At 38.4% G+C, this 13,097-nt stretch overlaps 1 protein-coding gene across 1 annotated transcript in view; it reads right to left on the bottom strand.

Annotated features, from left to right (window-relative positions):
• Window positions 1–299: 299 nt before the first annotated feature.
• LOC128661600 (collagen alpha-1(XXI) chain-like) overlaps window positions 300–13,097 on the bottom strand; it is a 173,039-nt gene continuing 160,241 nt past the window's right edge. Inside the window, exons 26-27 of the mRNA XM_053715836.1 lie at window positions 4,517–4,594; window positions 300–490 (exon numbers count right to left, since the gene is read on the bottom strand). Of these exons, the coding sequence (XP_053571811.1) occupies window positions 300–490; window positions 4,517–4,594 (269 nt within the window). The remainder of the gene's footprint in view (window positions 491–4,516; window positions 4,595–13,097) is intronic.

Here is a 13,097-nt window from a genome sequence, read left to right as displayed (position 1 = left end):
GACACAATGCAAAAAATGTCAGAATCCTCTGTAGAAAGGTTTCACAACAAAGACTAATGTAAAAGCTAAACCCTTTCTGGTGTTTTGGAACTGAAAGTAATTAGCTAATTGTCTAACAATTCATTTAAAATATCCTTATACATTAAATAATGGATACATAACAAAACAGGACAGTTAATTATCAGTGCAAACATACACTATACAAATTACTGCTGCAAAGGCCTAAAGTAAGCAGATCATATTTGTGAGGTGAAAATCAGGCTCCGGCCTTAGTAGTTGCTAATGTCTTTTTTTCTGCTTCAAAAGTTTGGTCCTTTTCTGAAAGGGTCATCTCTTACACCGTACGCAGAGAAACATGATGATACATCACAAGTCCCAGGAGGTCCAGGTAACCCTCTTTTTCCAGTAGACCCTGAAACTCCATTTTTTCCTGGAATACCTGGTGGGCCAGGCAAGCCTTCTTCACTGCGCCCATTCAATCCCGAAGGTCCTGCCACAGGGAAATACAAGTTTGTTTTTATTTTTTACTCATCAAAACTAAGTTTTTTACATAATGTATATAAATACATTTATACTGATCAACTTTATATTTTTATTTATGTACCACATTAACAGAACAATGCAATATATACTGTTTTATTACACAAATACGGTCACTGTTAATCCTTCTGAGTTATATTTCAGTTCTTTTGACAGATTTGCATTTTAGCCAATCAGTGCTCTCTGCAGGGTAACTTCACGTGCATGAGCTCAATGTTATCTATATGAAAAACATGAACTAATGCCCTCTAGTGGTCAAAATGCATTCAGATTACAGGCAGTCTTCAAGGTCTAAGAAATTAACATATGAACCTCCTAGAATTAGCTTTCAACTAAGAATACCAAGAGAACAAAGCAAAACTGGTGATAAAAGTAAATTGGAAAGTTGTTTAAAATTACACCCCCTATTTAAATCGAGTTCAGTGTCCCTTAAAGTTCAGCACAGAAACTAATGGGAAGATGCAATGGGGAAAAATGATCAAGCTCTAAAGACCGCTGCTCCATAACTTGTCTGCCTTCTCTGAGGCAGCGGACAGAAATCAACCCGATCAAATGCGATCGGGTTGATTGACACCCCCTGCTAGCGGCCAATTGGAGGCAAATCTGCAGGGGGCGGCATTGCACCAGTAGTTCACAAGACCTGCTGGTGCAATGATAAATGCATTTATCAATGTGCAATGGACATGATATACTACATCGTATCATGTCCGCTCGCACTATGATAAACCTACCCCAATGTGTTAAATTATTCTGCATGCTAATAGTTTATAGACCTCAAATAGGCAATAAAAATAGAAAGCAATAAAAAACGGTCTGTTTCACTGCTTTCCATAGAAACTAAAAAGGGGGAATACAGGGTATAACGTTGTTTCACCTGTCACTACTAAAACAGTCAGTTTAAAGTGAATATAAATTCTAGTGCAATTTTTTTTCACCATGGCTTAAAGGGACAGTCAAAAATAAATTATTCCACTTTAAGCAATTTTCCAATTTCCTTCTAATATCTCATTTGGTTAATTCTCTTAGTATCCTTTATTGAAAAGAATACCTAGGTAGGCTTACTACTGGTAACTAGCTGCTGATAGGTTGCTGCTTTTTTCAACAACGTATACCAAGAGAATGAAACTAATCTGACAATAGAAGTACATTGGAACGTTGTTTAAAATTGTATGTTCTATTTCAATCATGAAAGAAAAAATTGGGGTTTTATCCCTTTAAATTGTATTTGCTTCTAGTTTCTTATCATTTGATTTTTTTCTATCACTTTAGATAACTTGTAACAAATTTGGAAACCAATAGGCAAAATCTACAAAACTTTCAAGATTCAGACTGAGCATATCATTTTAAAACACTTTAAAATTCACTTCTGTTATTATTTTTACTCAGTTATCTTGTTATCCTTTGTTGAAAAGCATATACACACATGCTCTGCAGCAGCAATGCACTAATGGAAGCTAGCTGGTGAATAGTGGCTGCACACATTTGTGTCTTGTCATTGGCTCAATAAATATGTTCAGTAGTGCATTGTACAGCAGTGCATTTACAAACATATTTTTAGATTCTCGTTATAAGCCCTATTTCTCCTATGGGGCAAAAAAGTTCTTTTTGATTACAATGCATTTTCATGTCACTTTTCAACACCATTTCGAAAATGCATTTCGGACATCTTTGCAACTATTTCACACAAATTTGGAAACATTCTATTATCTGGAGCATGTGCAAAACACCCTAAAGTGTCCACAGGAGACATTGTAGAGGTTTGTTAACATGCATGGTATCAGATCATTAAGGCTCCATTCATTCCTATTGGAGAGGCTATATACAGTGAACAGGGCACACATTTACATAAGTATACTTCAAATACATACTGTATGTATATGGGTTGTGTACGTGATATCCTATACAGCTATTGGAATCTACAGAAACTGTCACGTCAGGACCCAACAAATAGTACTTACGTCTTTGAACTTGGATTTTAAACAGGGATTATTTCTTTCCAACCACTGCTGAACCATCTGAATGCATCTTGTATGTTATCAGGATGGGCAGACTTTGCACCCATTTTTTATCGCTATATGGTCTCTTTTAAACTTTAACAAATATTGTTTTTAACAATATTTATTTGTAATGTTTGCAAAAGAACTGTTTTCATTCTGAAAACAAGATGGCAACTAGGGGTTTCTATTAAAGGGACTTATAATATCTTATACTGAACATTACTTAAACTGTAAAGCATGAACCGGCTGCCTTGCTACATTTAATCTGCCTAGGAGACTCTCAAACAGATTGTGCCTCAGTGACACGGTTTTAGTAGGGTTATTTTTTTAATGTTTAAAAGTGGCCATATGGCAATAGAAAAATGGTGCACAGTCTGCCTATCCGGACAAAATACAAGATGCAGTCAGATAGTTTAGCAGTGGTGCGGATGGAAACATAGTAACATAGTAGATGAGGTTTCAAAAGACTGAAGTCCATCAAGTTCAACCTATACAAATCTTATATACTTAAAATAAAAATCGATTACAATAGGTTCCTATGAAAGTAGTGTTTGTGGAATCCCCTTTTAAAACCCAATTTTGAAGACACCAGTCCTATCAGTAACAAACACTACAGCGTGGGTGTGACTTACAATCAAAATTTTAAAAATAAAAATAAAAACGCCATTTGTAGATGTTAGGATCCTGAAGCGACTATAGAAGTACATATGTCCATCAGACATTCGGATTACAATAGGTTAATGTCACACATGTAAATGAGTATTTGCCTTACACAGCGAAGAAATGGGTTAATTAAATAATCCTTTACTGTAACCTTAAGAGATGTGAATGGATTATTGTACTAGTCAGTTTCGGGTGACCTCCTAGTTTCTATTTCGATAAGTAGTACTTAACACACGTAAATACCTTTTCAGGAGCTTTTCTGCTGAAAGGTGTTTGTGGCTACAGGATTTTAATAAAGGAAATGATTTTGTTTTGTATCAACCAAGAAACTCAATAACCAATTCAGGGCCAGATTATAATTGGAGTGCAAAATTGTGCTTATGCAAGCACTTTGTGCTCCACTCAGTAATACCAGCGCATGCAAATGCTGGTATTCCAAGATAGAAGTGAAGGCGGTAAGTTGCGCAGCACTGGGCAGTGAAATGTAAATATATATGTATATATACACTTATTAACATATAAATATATATGTACAGTGAGGGAAAAAAATATTTGATCACCTGCTGATTTTGTACGTTTGCCCACTGACAAAGAAATGATCAGTCTATAATTTTATTAGTAGGTTTATTTGAACAGTGAGAGACAGAATAACAAAAAAATTCAGAAAAACGCATTTAAAAAAAAGTTATAAATTGATTTGCATTTTAATAACAATTTTTTTTTAACAAAAAGGACCTCACATGTTATTTTGGGGGCAATTGGGGTATATTTTAAAAATTAACCAGCGGTCTGTACTCTGGTTTATTTTTGTAGCGCTAATTGTCACTGAGTTATGGATGCATTAATCAGCCTCTTGTAATGGATGTTTATTTATCATGCGCTCGTAAATGGGCGAATTTGCCCGTTTACAGGCGCGCAAGAAATTAGTGCTCCATTTCAAATCTAGCCCTCAGTTGGAAAGCCAAAAGCTATTTCGGGGGGCAAATTGCCCCAAAGTTTTATGGAAGCAACGGTACAATAATAAAATGCTCTCACATAGTAAAGCATTTTCCTTTTGCACCACAGACAGCTGAAGAAAAATAAACGATAAATGGCACTGTGATACCCTAAGCAGTTAGTTGACAAAGCAAGTTGTAATGAATCTTGATTGATTACTTTTCCTGTATCTCCTATTGACTGATAATCTTGCATTTAAACCTGTAAATTATAGTATTTGTATCTCTACAAACAGTAGCTTTATTAAATATTTTATTAGGGACGGGCTCAGTTTTAGACATAAATCGAGGTAGATGATGTCCATATGTGCTTTGGATTACCTGCTGGCCCAGGTGGACCTGGCTGTCCTATACCACGCTCTCCCTTAGAACCTTTGTCTCCCTTTTGTCCAGTATCACCTATAGAGAATATAGAAAATATTAGCGTTAGTGTAGTCACAAATAAACAAAGACCAATTTTTATAAAATATATTCTATATACTTTTTTGTGGATACAAAATAAAAATAAAAATATTCCCCCAATTTTACATACACAGAAAAATGAAGAGGAGAACAGCATATAGGGGTACCATGCAACATTACTTTTAACTGGCTTCTAAAATATTGATCCATGGCCCCTATGTTTTAGGAATTTGGACATCAATGGATTAATACATAAGCCATAGTGAGCAGTATCCGGTCATCATGAGACTTATAACTATAATTCCGTGTCTTGGAAACAGATGTCCTGGCTAATAACATCAATTTAAAGGTAATGTTGGGGATAAGTATTGGGGTTTAGGAAAGAGCTAGACTTCGGTTTAGGGTTGAGGCTTTAATTAAAGGGACATTAAACACTAAATAAACCCTAGATAGAATGATCCTCTCAAAGAAAAGATTAGACTGAAAATAACATGTAGATGTATTTTTTAAAGTTTAAATAGTTGTTTAAATATTGACGTAATAAGTGTAATCTTTTGGAGTCTATAAATAATTGGGTACTGCCACATTGTAATTTAGGTTTCTTTCTCTGCTGTAGCCAATTAGGAAACTGAACAGGAGCTGAAAAGCTCATAATTTCAAAATGGAATTACAGGAAAAGAGGATTTAGGTTATGGCTAGAGTAAGGGGCAGAGTTAGAGATTGGGTGGTGTTTAGAGCTGGGGTTAAGGTTAGGGATTGAGGTTATGGCTAGAGTAAGGGACAAAGTTAGATATTAGGTTAGTGCTTACAGTTAGGGTTAAGGCTAGGGTTAGGGATTGGTATTATGGCTAGAGTAAGGGGCAAAGTTAGAGATTGGGTTAGTGCTTACAGTTAGGGTTAAGGCTAGGGTTAGGGATTGGTATTATGGCTATAGTAAGGGGCAAAGTTAGAGATTGGGTTAGTGCTTACAGTTAGGGTTAAGGCTAGGGTTAGGGATTGGTATTATGGCTAGAGTAAGGGGCAAAGTTAGAGATTGGGTTAGTGCTTACAGTTAGGGTTAAGGCTAAGGTTAGGGATTGGTATTATGGCTAGAGTAGGGGGCAAAGTTAGAGATTGGGTTAGTGCTTACAGTTAGGGTTAATGCTGGGGTTAGGGATTGGTATTATGGCTAGAGTAAGGGGTAAAGTTAGAGCTTGGGTTAGTGCTTACAGTTAGGGTTAAGGCTAGGGTTAGGGATTGGGGTTATAGCTAGAGTAAGGGGCAAAATTAGAGATTGGGTAGTGTATACAGGTGGCGTTAGGGATTGAGGTTATGGTTAGAGTAAGGGACAGAGTTAGACATTGGGTTATGGCTAGAGTAATGGACAGAGTTAGAGATGGGTCAGTGCTTACAGTTAGGGTTAAGGCTAGGGTTAGGGATTGGTATTATGGCTAGAGTAAGGGGCAAAGTTAGAGATTGGGTTAGTGCTTACAGTTAGGGTTAAGGCTAAGGTTAGGGATTGGTATTATGGCTAGATTAGGGGGCAAAGTTAGAGATTGGGTTAGTGCTTACAGTTAGGGTTAAGGCTGGGGTTAGGGATTGGTATTATGGCTAGAGTAAGGGGTAAAGTTAGAGCTTGGGTTAGTGCTTACAGTTAGGGTTAAGGCTAGGGTTAGGGATTGGGGTTATAGCTAGAGTAAGGGGAAACATTAGAGATTGGGTAGTGTATACAGGTGGCGTTAGGGATTGAGGTTATGGTTAGAGTAAGGGACAGAGTTAGACATTGGGTTATGGCTATAGTAATGGACAGAGTTAGAGATGGGTCAGTGCTTACAGTTAGGGTTAAGACTAGGGTTAGGGATTGGTATTATGGCTAGAGTAAGGGGCAAAGTTAGAGATTGGGTTAGTGCTTACAGTTAGGGTTAAGGCTAAGGTTAGGGATTGGTATTATGGCTAGAGTAGGGGGCAAAGTTAGAGATTGGGTTAGTGCTTACAGTTAGGGTTAAGGCTGGGGTTAGGGATTGGTATTATGGCTAGAGTAAGGGGTAAAGTTAGAGCTTGGGTTAGTGCTTACAGTTAGGGTTAAGGCTAGGGTTAGGGATTGGGGTTATAGCTAGAGTAAGGGGCAAAATTAGAGATTGGGTAGTGTATACAGGTGGCGTTAGGGATTGAGGTTATGGTTAGAGTAAGGGACAGAGTTAGACATTGGGTTATGGCTAGAGTAATGGACAGAGTTAGAGATGGGTCAGTGCTTACAGCTAGGTTTAGGGTCAAGGACTGAGGTCATGGCTACTCTACGGGACAGGGTTAGAGATTAGGTTAGTGCTTACAGCTGGGGTTAGGGTTTGAGGTTAATGCTAGGATAAGGGACAGAGTTAGAGATTAGGTTAGTGCTTACAGTTAAGGTGTTCGATTTATTAAGCAGCGGATGCTGCATCGACGCCCCATCATTTCTGGTCTGCTAGAAACGGAAGTTCAGAAGCAGCGGTCATAAGAAATCATCCTGAAATGATACGATCAGGATGATTGACGGCCCCTGCTATCGGTTGATTGGCCGTGAGTTATCAGAGGGCGGCATTGCACAAGCATTTCACCAGAAATGCTTGTGCAATGTTAAATGCAGACAGCATATGCTGTTGGCAATTAGCGAGGTCAAGCGGACATGATTCGCTACACTGAATCATGTCCGCTCGACCTTTGGTAAATCTACCCTTAAGGGGCCTATTTCTTAATGTGCGGACATGATACGATTCTGGTGAACTGCTGGTGCAATGCTGCCCCCTGCAGAATCGCAGGCAATCGGCCGCTAGCAGGGGATGTCAATCAGCCCGATCGTATTTGATCGGGTTGATTTCTGTCCACGGCATCAGAGCAGGTGGACAAGTTATGGAGCAGCGGTCTTTAGGCCGCTGCTTCATAACTTCTGTTTCAGGCTCGCCGGAAACAAGGGGCATCAAGCTCCATTCGGAGCTTGATAAATAGGCCCCTAAGAGTTAAGTTTAGGGGCAACTTTATGGTTAAGGATTGAGGTTAAGGTTAAAGGCACAGTCAATTTTGTGAGATTGTAATATAAAATATTTAATTATATTTAGTAATAAACATTTGCAATAACTTTTCATTATTTATTTTGTCCCATTTTCCTGTAAAAATTGCTAACCCCATACTTATTCCACACAGTCATTGGTTGCACACTTGTCACTCATTCATAACTGTCACTGATTGGCTTCAGGAGAGAAGGAAATCTAGGTTACAACATGGTGGCAGCCATTGCTTTATGGACACTAAAACTTTGCACTTTTTCCATATTTAAACAACTAATATAACTCTAAAAAATGCATCTGCATATTATTTGTTTAGTTGTATATATCATTCTATCTAGGATTTATTAACGGCTAGATTACGAGTTTTGCGTTAGAGGCTATGCGGTGCTAACAAGCAGTTTTCTCTCACCGCTCACTTACCTACAGCGCTGGTATTACGGGTTTTCAGAAACCCGTTGTTAAAAGACAAGAAGTGAGCGTTGAGCAAAACTTTGCTCCTTACCACACTCCAATACCAGCGCTGCTTAAGTCAGCGGTGAGCTGGTGTAACGTGCTCGTGCACGATTTCCCCATAGGAATCAACGGGGAGAGCTGGCTGAAAAAAAGTATAACACCTGCAAAAAAGCAGTGTAAAACTCACTAACGCAGCCCCATTGATTCCTATGGGAAAATAAAAGTTTTGTCTACACCTAACACTCTAACATGAACCCCGAGTCTAAACACCCCTAATCTTACACTTATTAACCCCTAATCTGCTGCCCCCGACATCGCTGACACCTACATTATATTATTAACCCCTAATCTGCCGCTCCGGACACTGCCGCCACCTACATTATACTTATGAACCCCTAATCTGCTGCCCCCAACATCGCCGCCACCTACATTATATTTATTAACCCCTAATCTGCCACCCCCAATGTCGCCACCACCTACCTACACTTATTAACCCCTAATCTGCGGCCCCCAACGTCGCCGCCACTATAATAAACATATTAACCCCTAAACCGCCGCACTCCTGCCTCGCAAACATTAGTTAAATATTATTAACCCCTAATCTGCTGTCCCTAACATCGCCGCCACCTACCTACATTTATTAACCCCTAATATGCCGCCCCCAATGTCGCCGCCACTAGATTAAAGTTATTAACCCCTAAACCTAAGTCTAACCCTAAACCTAACACCCCCTAACTTAAATATAATTTAAATAAATCTAAATAAATATTCCTATCATTAACTAAATAATTCCTATTTAAAACTAAATACTTACCTATAAAATAAACCCTAAGCTAGCTACAATATAACTAATAGTTACATTGTATCTAGCTTAGGGTTTATTTTTATTTTACAGGCAAGTTTGTATTTATTTTAACTAGGTAGAATAGTTACTAAATAGATATTAACTATTTAATAACTACCTAGCTAAAATAAATACACATTTACCTGTAAAATAAAACCTAACCTAAGTTACAATAACACCTAACACTACAATATAATTAAATAAATTAACTAAATTAAATACAATTACCTAAATTAAATTAGCTAAAGTACAAAAAAACCAAAAACACTAAATTACAGAAAATAAACAAATTACAGATATTTAAACTAATTACACCTAATCTAATAGCCCTATTAAAATAAAAAAGCCCCCCCAAAATAAAAAAAAACCCTAGCCTAAACTAAACTACCAATAGCCCTTAAAAGGGCCTTTTGCGGGGCATTGCTCCAAAGTAATCAGCTCTTTTACCTGTAAAAAAAAATACAAACAACCCCCCCAAAAGTAAAACCCACCACCCACACAACCAACCCCCAAATAAAATACTAGCTAAAAACACCTAAGCTCCCCATTGCCCTGAAAAGGGCATTTGGATGGGCATTGCCCTTAAAAGGGCAGTTAGCTCTTTTGCCGCCCAAAACCTAACCTAAAAATAAAACCCACCAAAACACCCTTAAAAAACCTAACACTAACCCCTTGAAGATCGACTTACCGGGAGACGTCTTCATCCAAGCCGGGCGAAGTGGTCCTCCAGACGGGCAGAAGTCTTCATCCAAGCCGGGCAGAAATGGTCATCCAGACGGGCAGAAGTCTTCATCCAGATGGCATCTTCTATATACATCCTTCCGGCGCGGAGCGGGTCCATCTTCAAGACATCTGACGCGGAGCATCCTCTTCATCTGATGACTAAAACAGAATGAAGGTACCTTTAAGTGACGTCATCCAAGATGGCATCCCTTAGATTCCGATTGGCTGATAGAATTCTATCAGCCAATTGGAATTAAGGTAGAAACAATCCTATTGGCTGATGCAATCAGCCAATAGGATTAAAGTTCAATCCAATTGGCTGATCCAATCAGCCAATAGGATTGGCCTTGCATTCTATTGGCTGATTGGAACAGCCAAGAGAATGCGAGCTCAATCCTATTGGCTGATTGCATCAGGATTTTTTCTACCTTATTTCCGATTGGCTGATAGAATTCTATCAGCCAATCGGAATCTAAGGGACGCCATCTTGGATGACGTCACTTAAAGGTACCTTCAATCTGTTTTAGTCGTCGGATGAAGAGGATGCTCCGCGTCGGATGTCTTGAAGATAGACCCACTCTGCGCCGGAATGATGAAGATAGAAGATGCCGTCTGGATGAAGACTTCTGCCCATCTGGAGGACCACTTCTGCCCGGCTTCAATGAAGGCATCTCCCGGTAAGTCGATCTTCAGGGGGTTAGTGTTAGGTTTTTTTAAGGGTGTATTGGGTGGGTTTTATTTTTTAGATTAGGGTTTGGGCGGCAAAAGAGCTAACTGCCCTTTTAAGGGCAATACCCATCCAAATGCCCTTTTTCAGGGCAATGGGGAGCTTAGGTTTTTTTAGCTAGTATTTTATTTGGGGGGTTGGTTGTGTGGGTGGTGGGTTTTACTGTTGGGGGGGTTGTTTGTATTTATTTTTACAGGTAAAAGAGCTGATTACTTTGGGGCAATGCCCCGCAAAAGGCCCTTTTAAGGGCTATTGGTAGTTAAGTTTAGGCTAGGTTTTTTTTTATTTTGGGGGGGCTTTTTATATTTTAATAGGGCTATTAGATTTGGTGTAATTAGTTTAAATTTCTGTAATTTGTTTATTATTTTCTGTAATTTAGTGGGGGGGTTTGTACTTTAGCTAATTTAATTTAGGTAATTGTATTTAATTTAGTTAATTTAATTATAGTGTAGTGTTAGGTGTTAGTGTAACTTAGGTTAGGTTTTATTTTACAGGTAAATTTGTCTTTATTTTAGCTAGGTAGTTATTAAATGGTTAATAACTATTTAATAACTATTCTACCTAGTTAAAATAAATACAAACTTGCCTATAAAATAAAAATAAATCCTAAGCTAGATACAATGTAACTATTAGTTATATTGTAGCTATCTTAGGGTTTATTTTAAAGGTAAGTATTTATTTTAAATAGGAATAATTTAGTTAATGATAGGAATATTTATTTAGATTTATTTAAATTATATTTAAGTTAGGGGGTGTTAGGTTTAGGGTTAGACTTAGGTTTAGGGGTTAATAACTTTAATATAGTGGCGACGACGTTGGGGGCAGCAGATTAGGTTTTAATAAATGTAGGTAGGTGGCGGCAATGTTAGGGACGTCAGATAAGGGGTTAATACTATTTAACTAATGTTTGCGAGGCGGGAGTGCGGTGGTTTAGGGGTTAATATGTTTATTATAGTGTCAGCGACGTTGGGGGCGGCAGATTAGGGGTTAATAAGTGTAGGTAGGTGGCGGTAACATTGGGGGTGGCAGATTATGGGTTAATAAATATAATGTAGGTGTCGGCGATGTTGGGGCAGCAGATTCGGGGTTAAAATTTTTATTTTAGTATTTGCGATGCGGGAGGGCCTCGGTTTAGGGGTTAATAGGTAGTGTATGGGTGTTAGTGTACTTTTTAGCACTTTAGTTATGAGTTTTATGCTACAGCGTTGTACCATAAAACTCTTAACTACTGACTTTTAAATGCGTTAGGACTCTTGACGGGGTAGGGTGTACCGCTCACTTTTTGGCCTCCCAGGACAGATTCGTAATATCAGCGCTATGGAAGTCCCATAGAAAAAAGACTTTACGAAGTTTACGTAAGTTGTTTTGCGGTATGGCCAAAGAAGTGTGCGGTGACCCTAAACCTTCAAGACTCGTAATACCAGCGGGTGTAAAAAAGCAGCGTTAGGACCTCTTAACGCTGCTTTTTTACCCTAACGCACAACTCGTAATCTAGCCGTCTGTGTTTGATGTCCCTTTGGAATAGGGTCAATAACTATGATTAGGATTTAAAGGGACAGTCTACTTGAAAATTCTTATTGTTTAAAAAGATAGATAATCCCTTTATTACCCATTCCTCAGTTTTGCATAACCAACACAGTTATATTAATATCAATTTTACCTCTATGATTACCTGCATCTAACCCCCCTGCAGACTGCCCCTTATCTCAGTGCTTTTTACAATATTGCATTTTAGCCAATTAATGCTGGTTCTTGTATAACCATTCTCCACAGGCGTCAACACAACGTTATCTATATGGGACACATGAACTAGTACCAGGGATAGGCAAGGTGTCCGTAAACAGACACTGGTGTCCATGACTGGCCCTTGCAGCGTCTGCCCCCGTTTTGCGGTAGGGAGGGACTTGGGATGAGTAGAATCCTCCTTGACACATGTGGCACCATGTTTCGCAGGGTTGGGGCAGCGCCTGCATGAGGACGCAACTCAGTAGCGGGAAAGTGACTCAGAGTGAGATGAGAGAAGGACGATTCAAGATGCAAAGGTAAAGCATAAAAAAGCAGTGCACCCACCTGAGATCTAGTGCTGATTCTAAGGAAGCCATAGTGGTAATTGTAGCTTGTGTCCTGCTTTTACACAACTCTAGTTTACCTCTATTGTTATAAATGTATTACAATTTTAATTTCTTCAGTTGAAGACAATAGCTATTCTGTCATGATATATAAATACTCAATACTATTTTGTAATTTTGGCAATGTACATTTTAATTTAAATGCATAATATTTATAAATTCAGGAGAATAGCTAAGAAAATCATAGTCTGATTTGAAGAAAAAAAAGCATGGAAAACTACTATATATTTTTTTTTTTAAATATCATTTTTATTAAGGAGGAAAAACGCACACATATACATTGGTGTACAGGATAATATAAATACACATTGCATACAATTACAGCCACTGTATCGTCTGTTTTGTTACTTAGAGATCTTACAACATAAACATGTATAGGTCATAGAAAAAAGAGATACTTCTTATCAGTGCGATTTCCTCCTAGACATTTTCTTAACATTTTTCTATCAAACTTTTAACTAACTAACTCTAACTAACCATAACCGAGGCATTACCAATGAGAGATCATGTCTGCGGTTGTGCTCTTGTCGGCTGTGGGGCCCGGCCAAGGAGAGAGGAAAAAAAAAAAAGAGAGGGGGGGGGGGGAGTTGTGGGTAGGGTGCTG

Source organism: Bombina bombina, chromosome 5 (genome assembly GCF_027579735.1).
Source record: "Bombina bombina isolate aBomBom1 chromosome 5, aBomBom1.pri, whole genome shotgun sequence".
Classification (NCBI taxonomy): Eukaryota; Metazoa; Chordata; class Amphibia; order Anura; family Bombinatoridae; genus Bombina; species Bombina bombina.
This window is presented reverse-complemented; position numbering and strand designations above follow the sequence as displayed.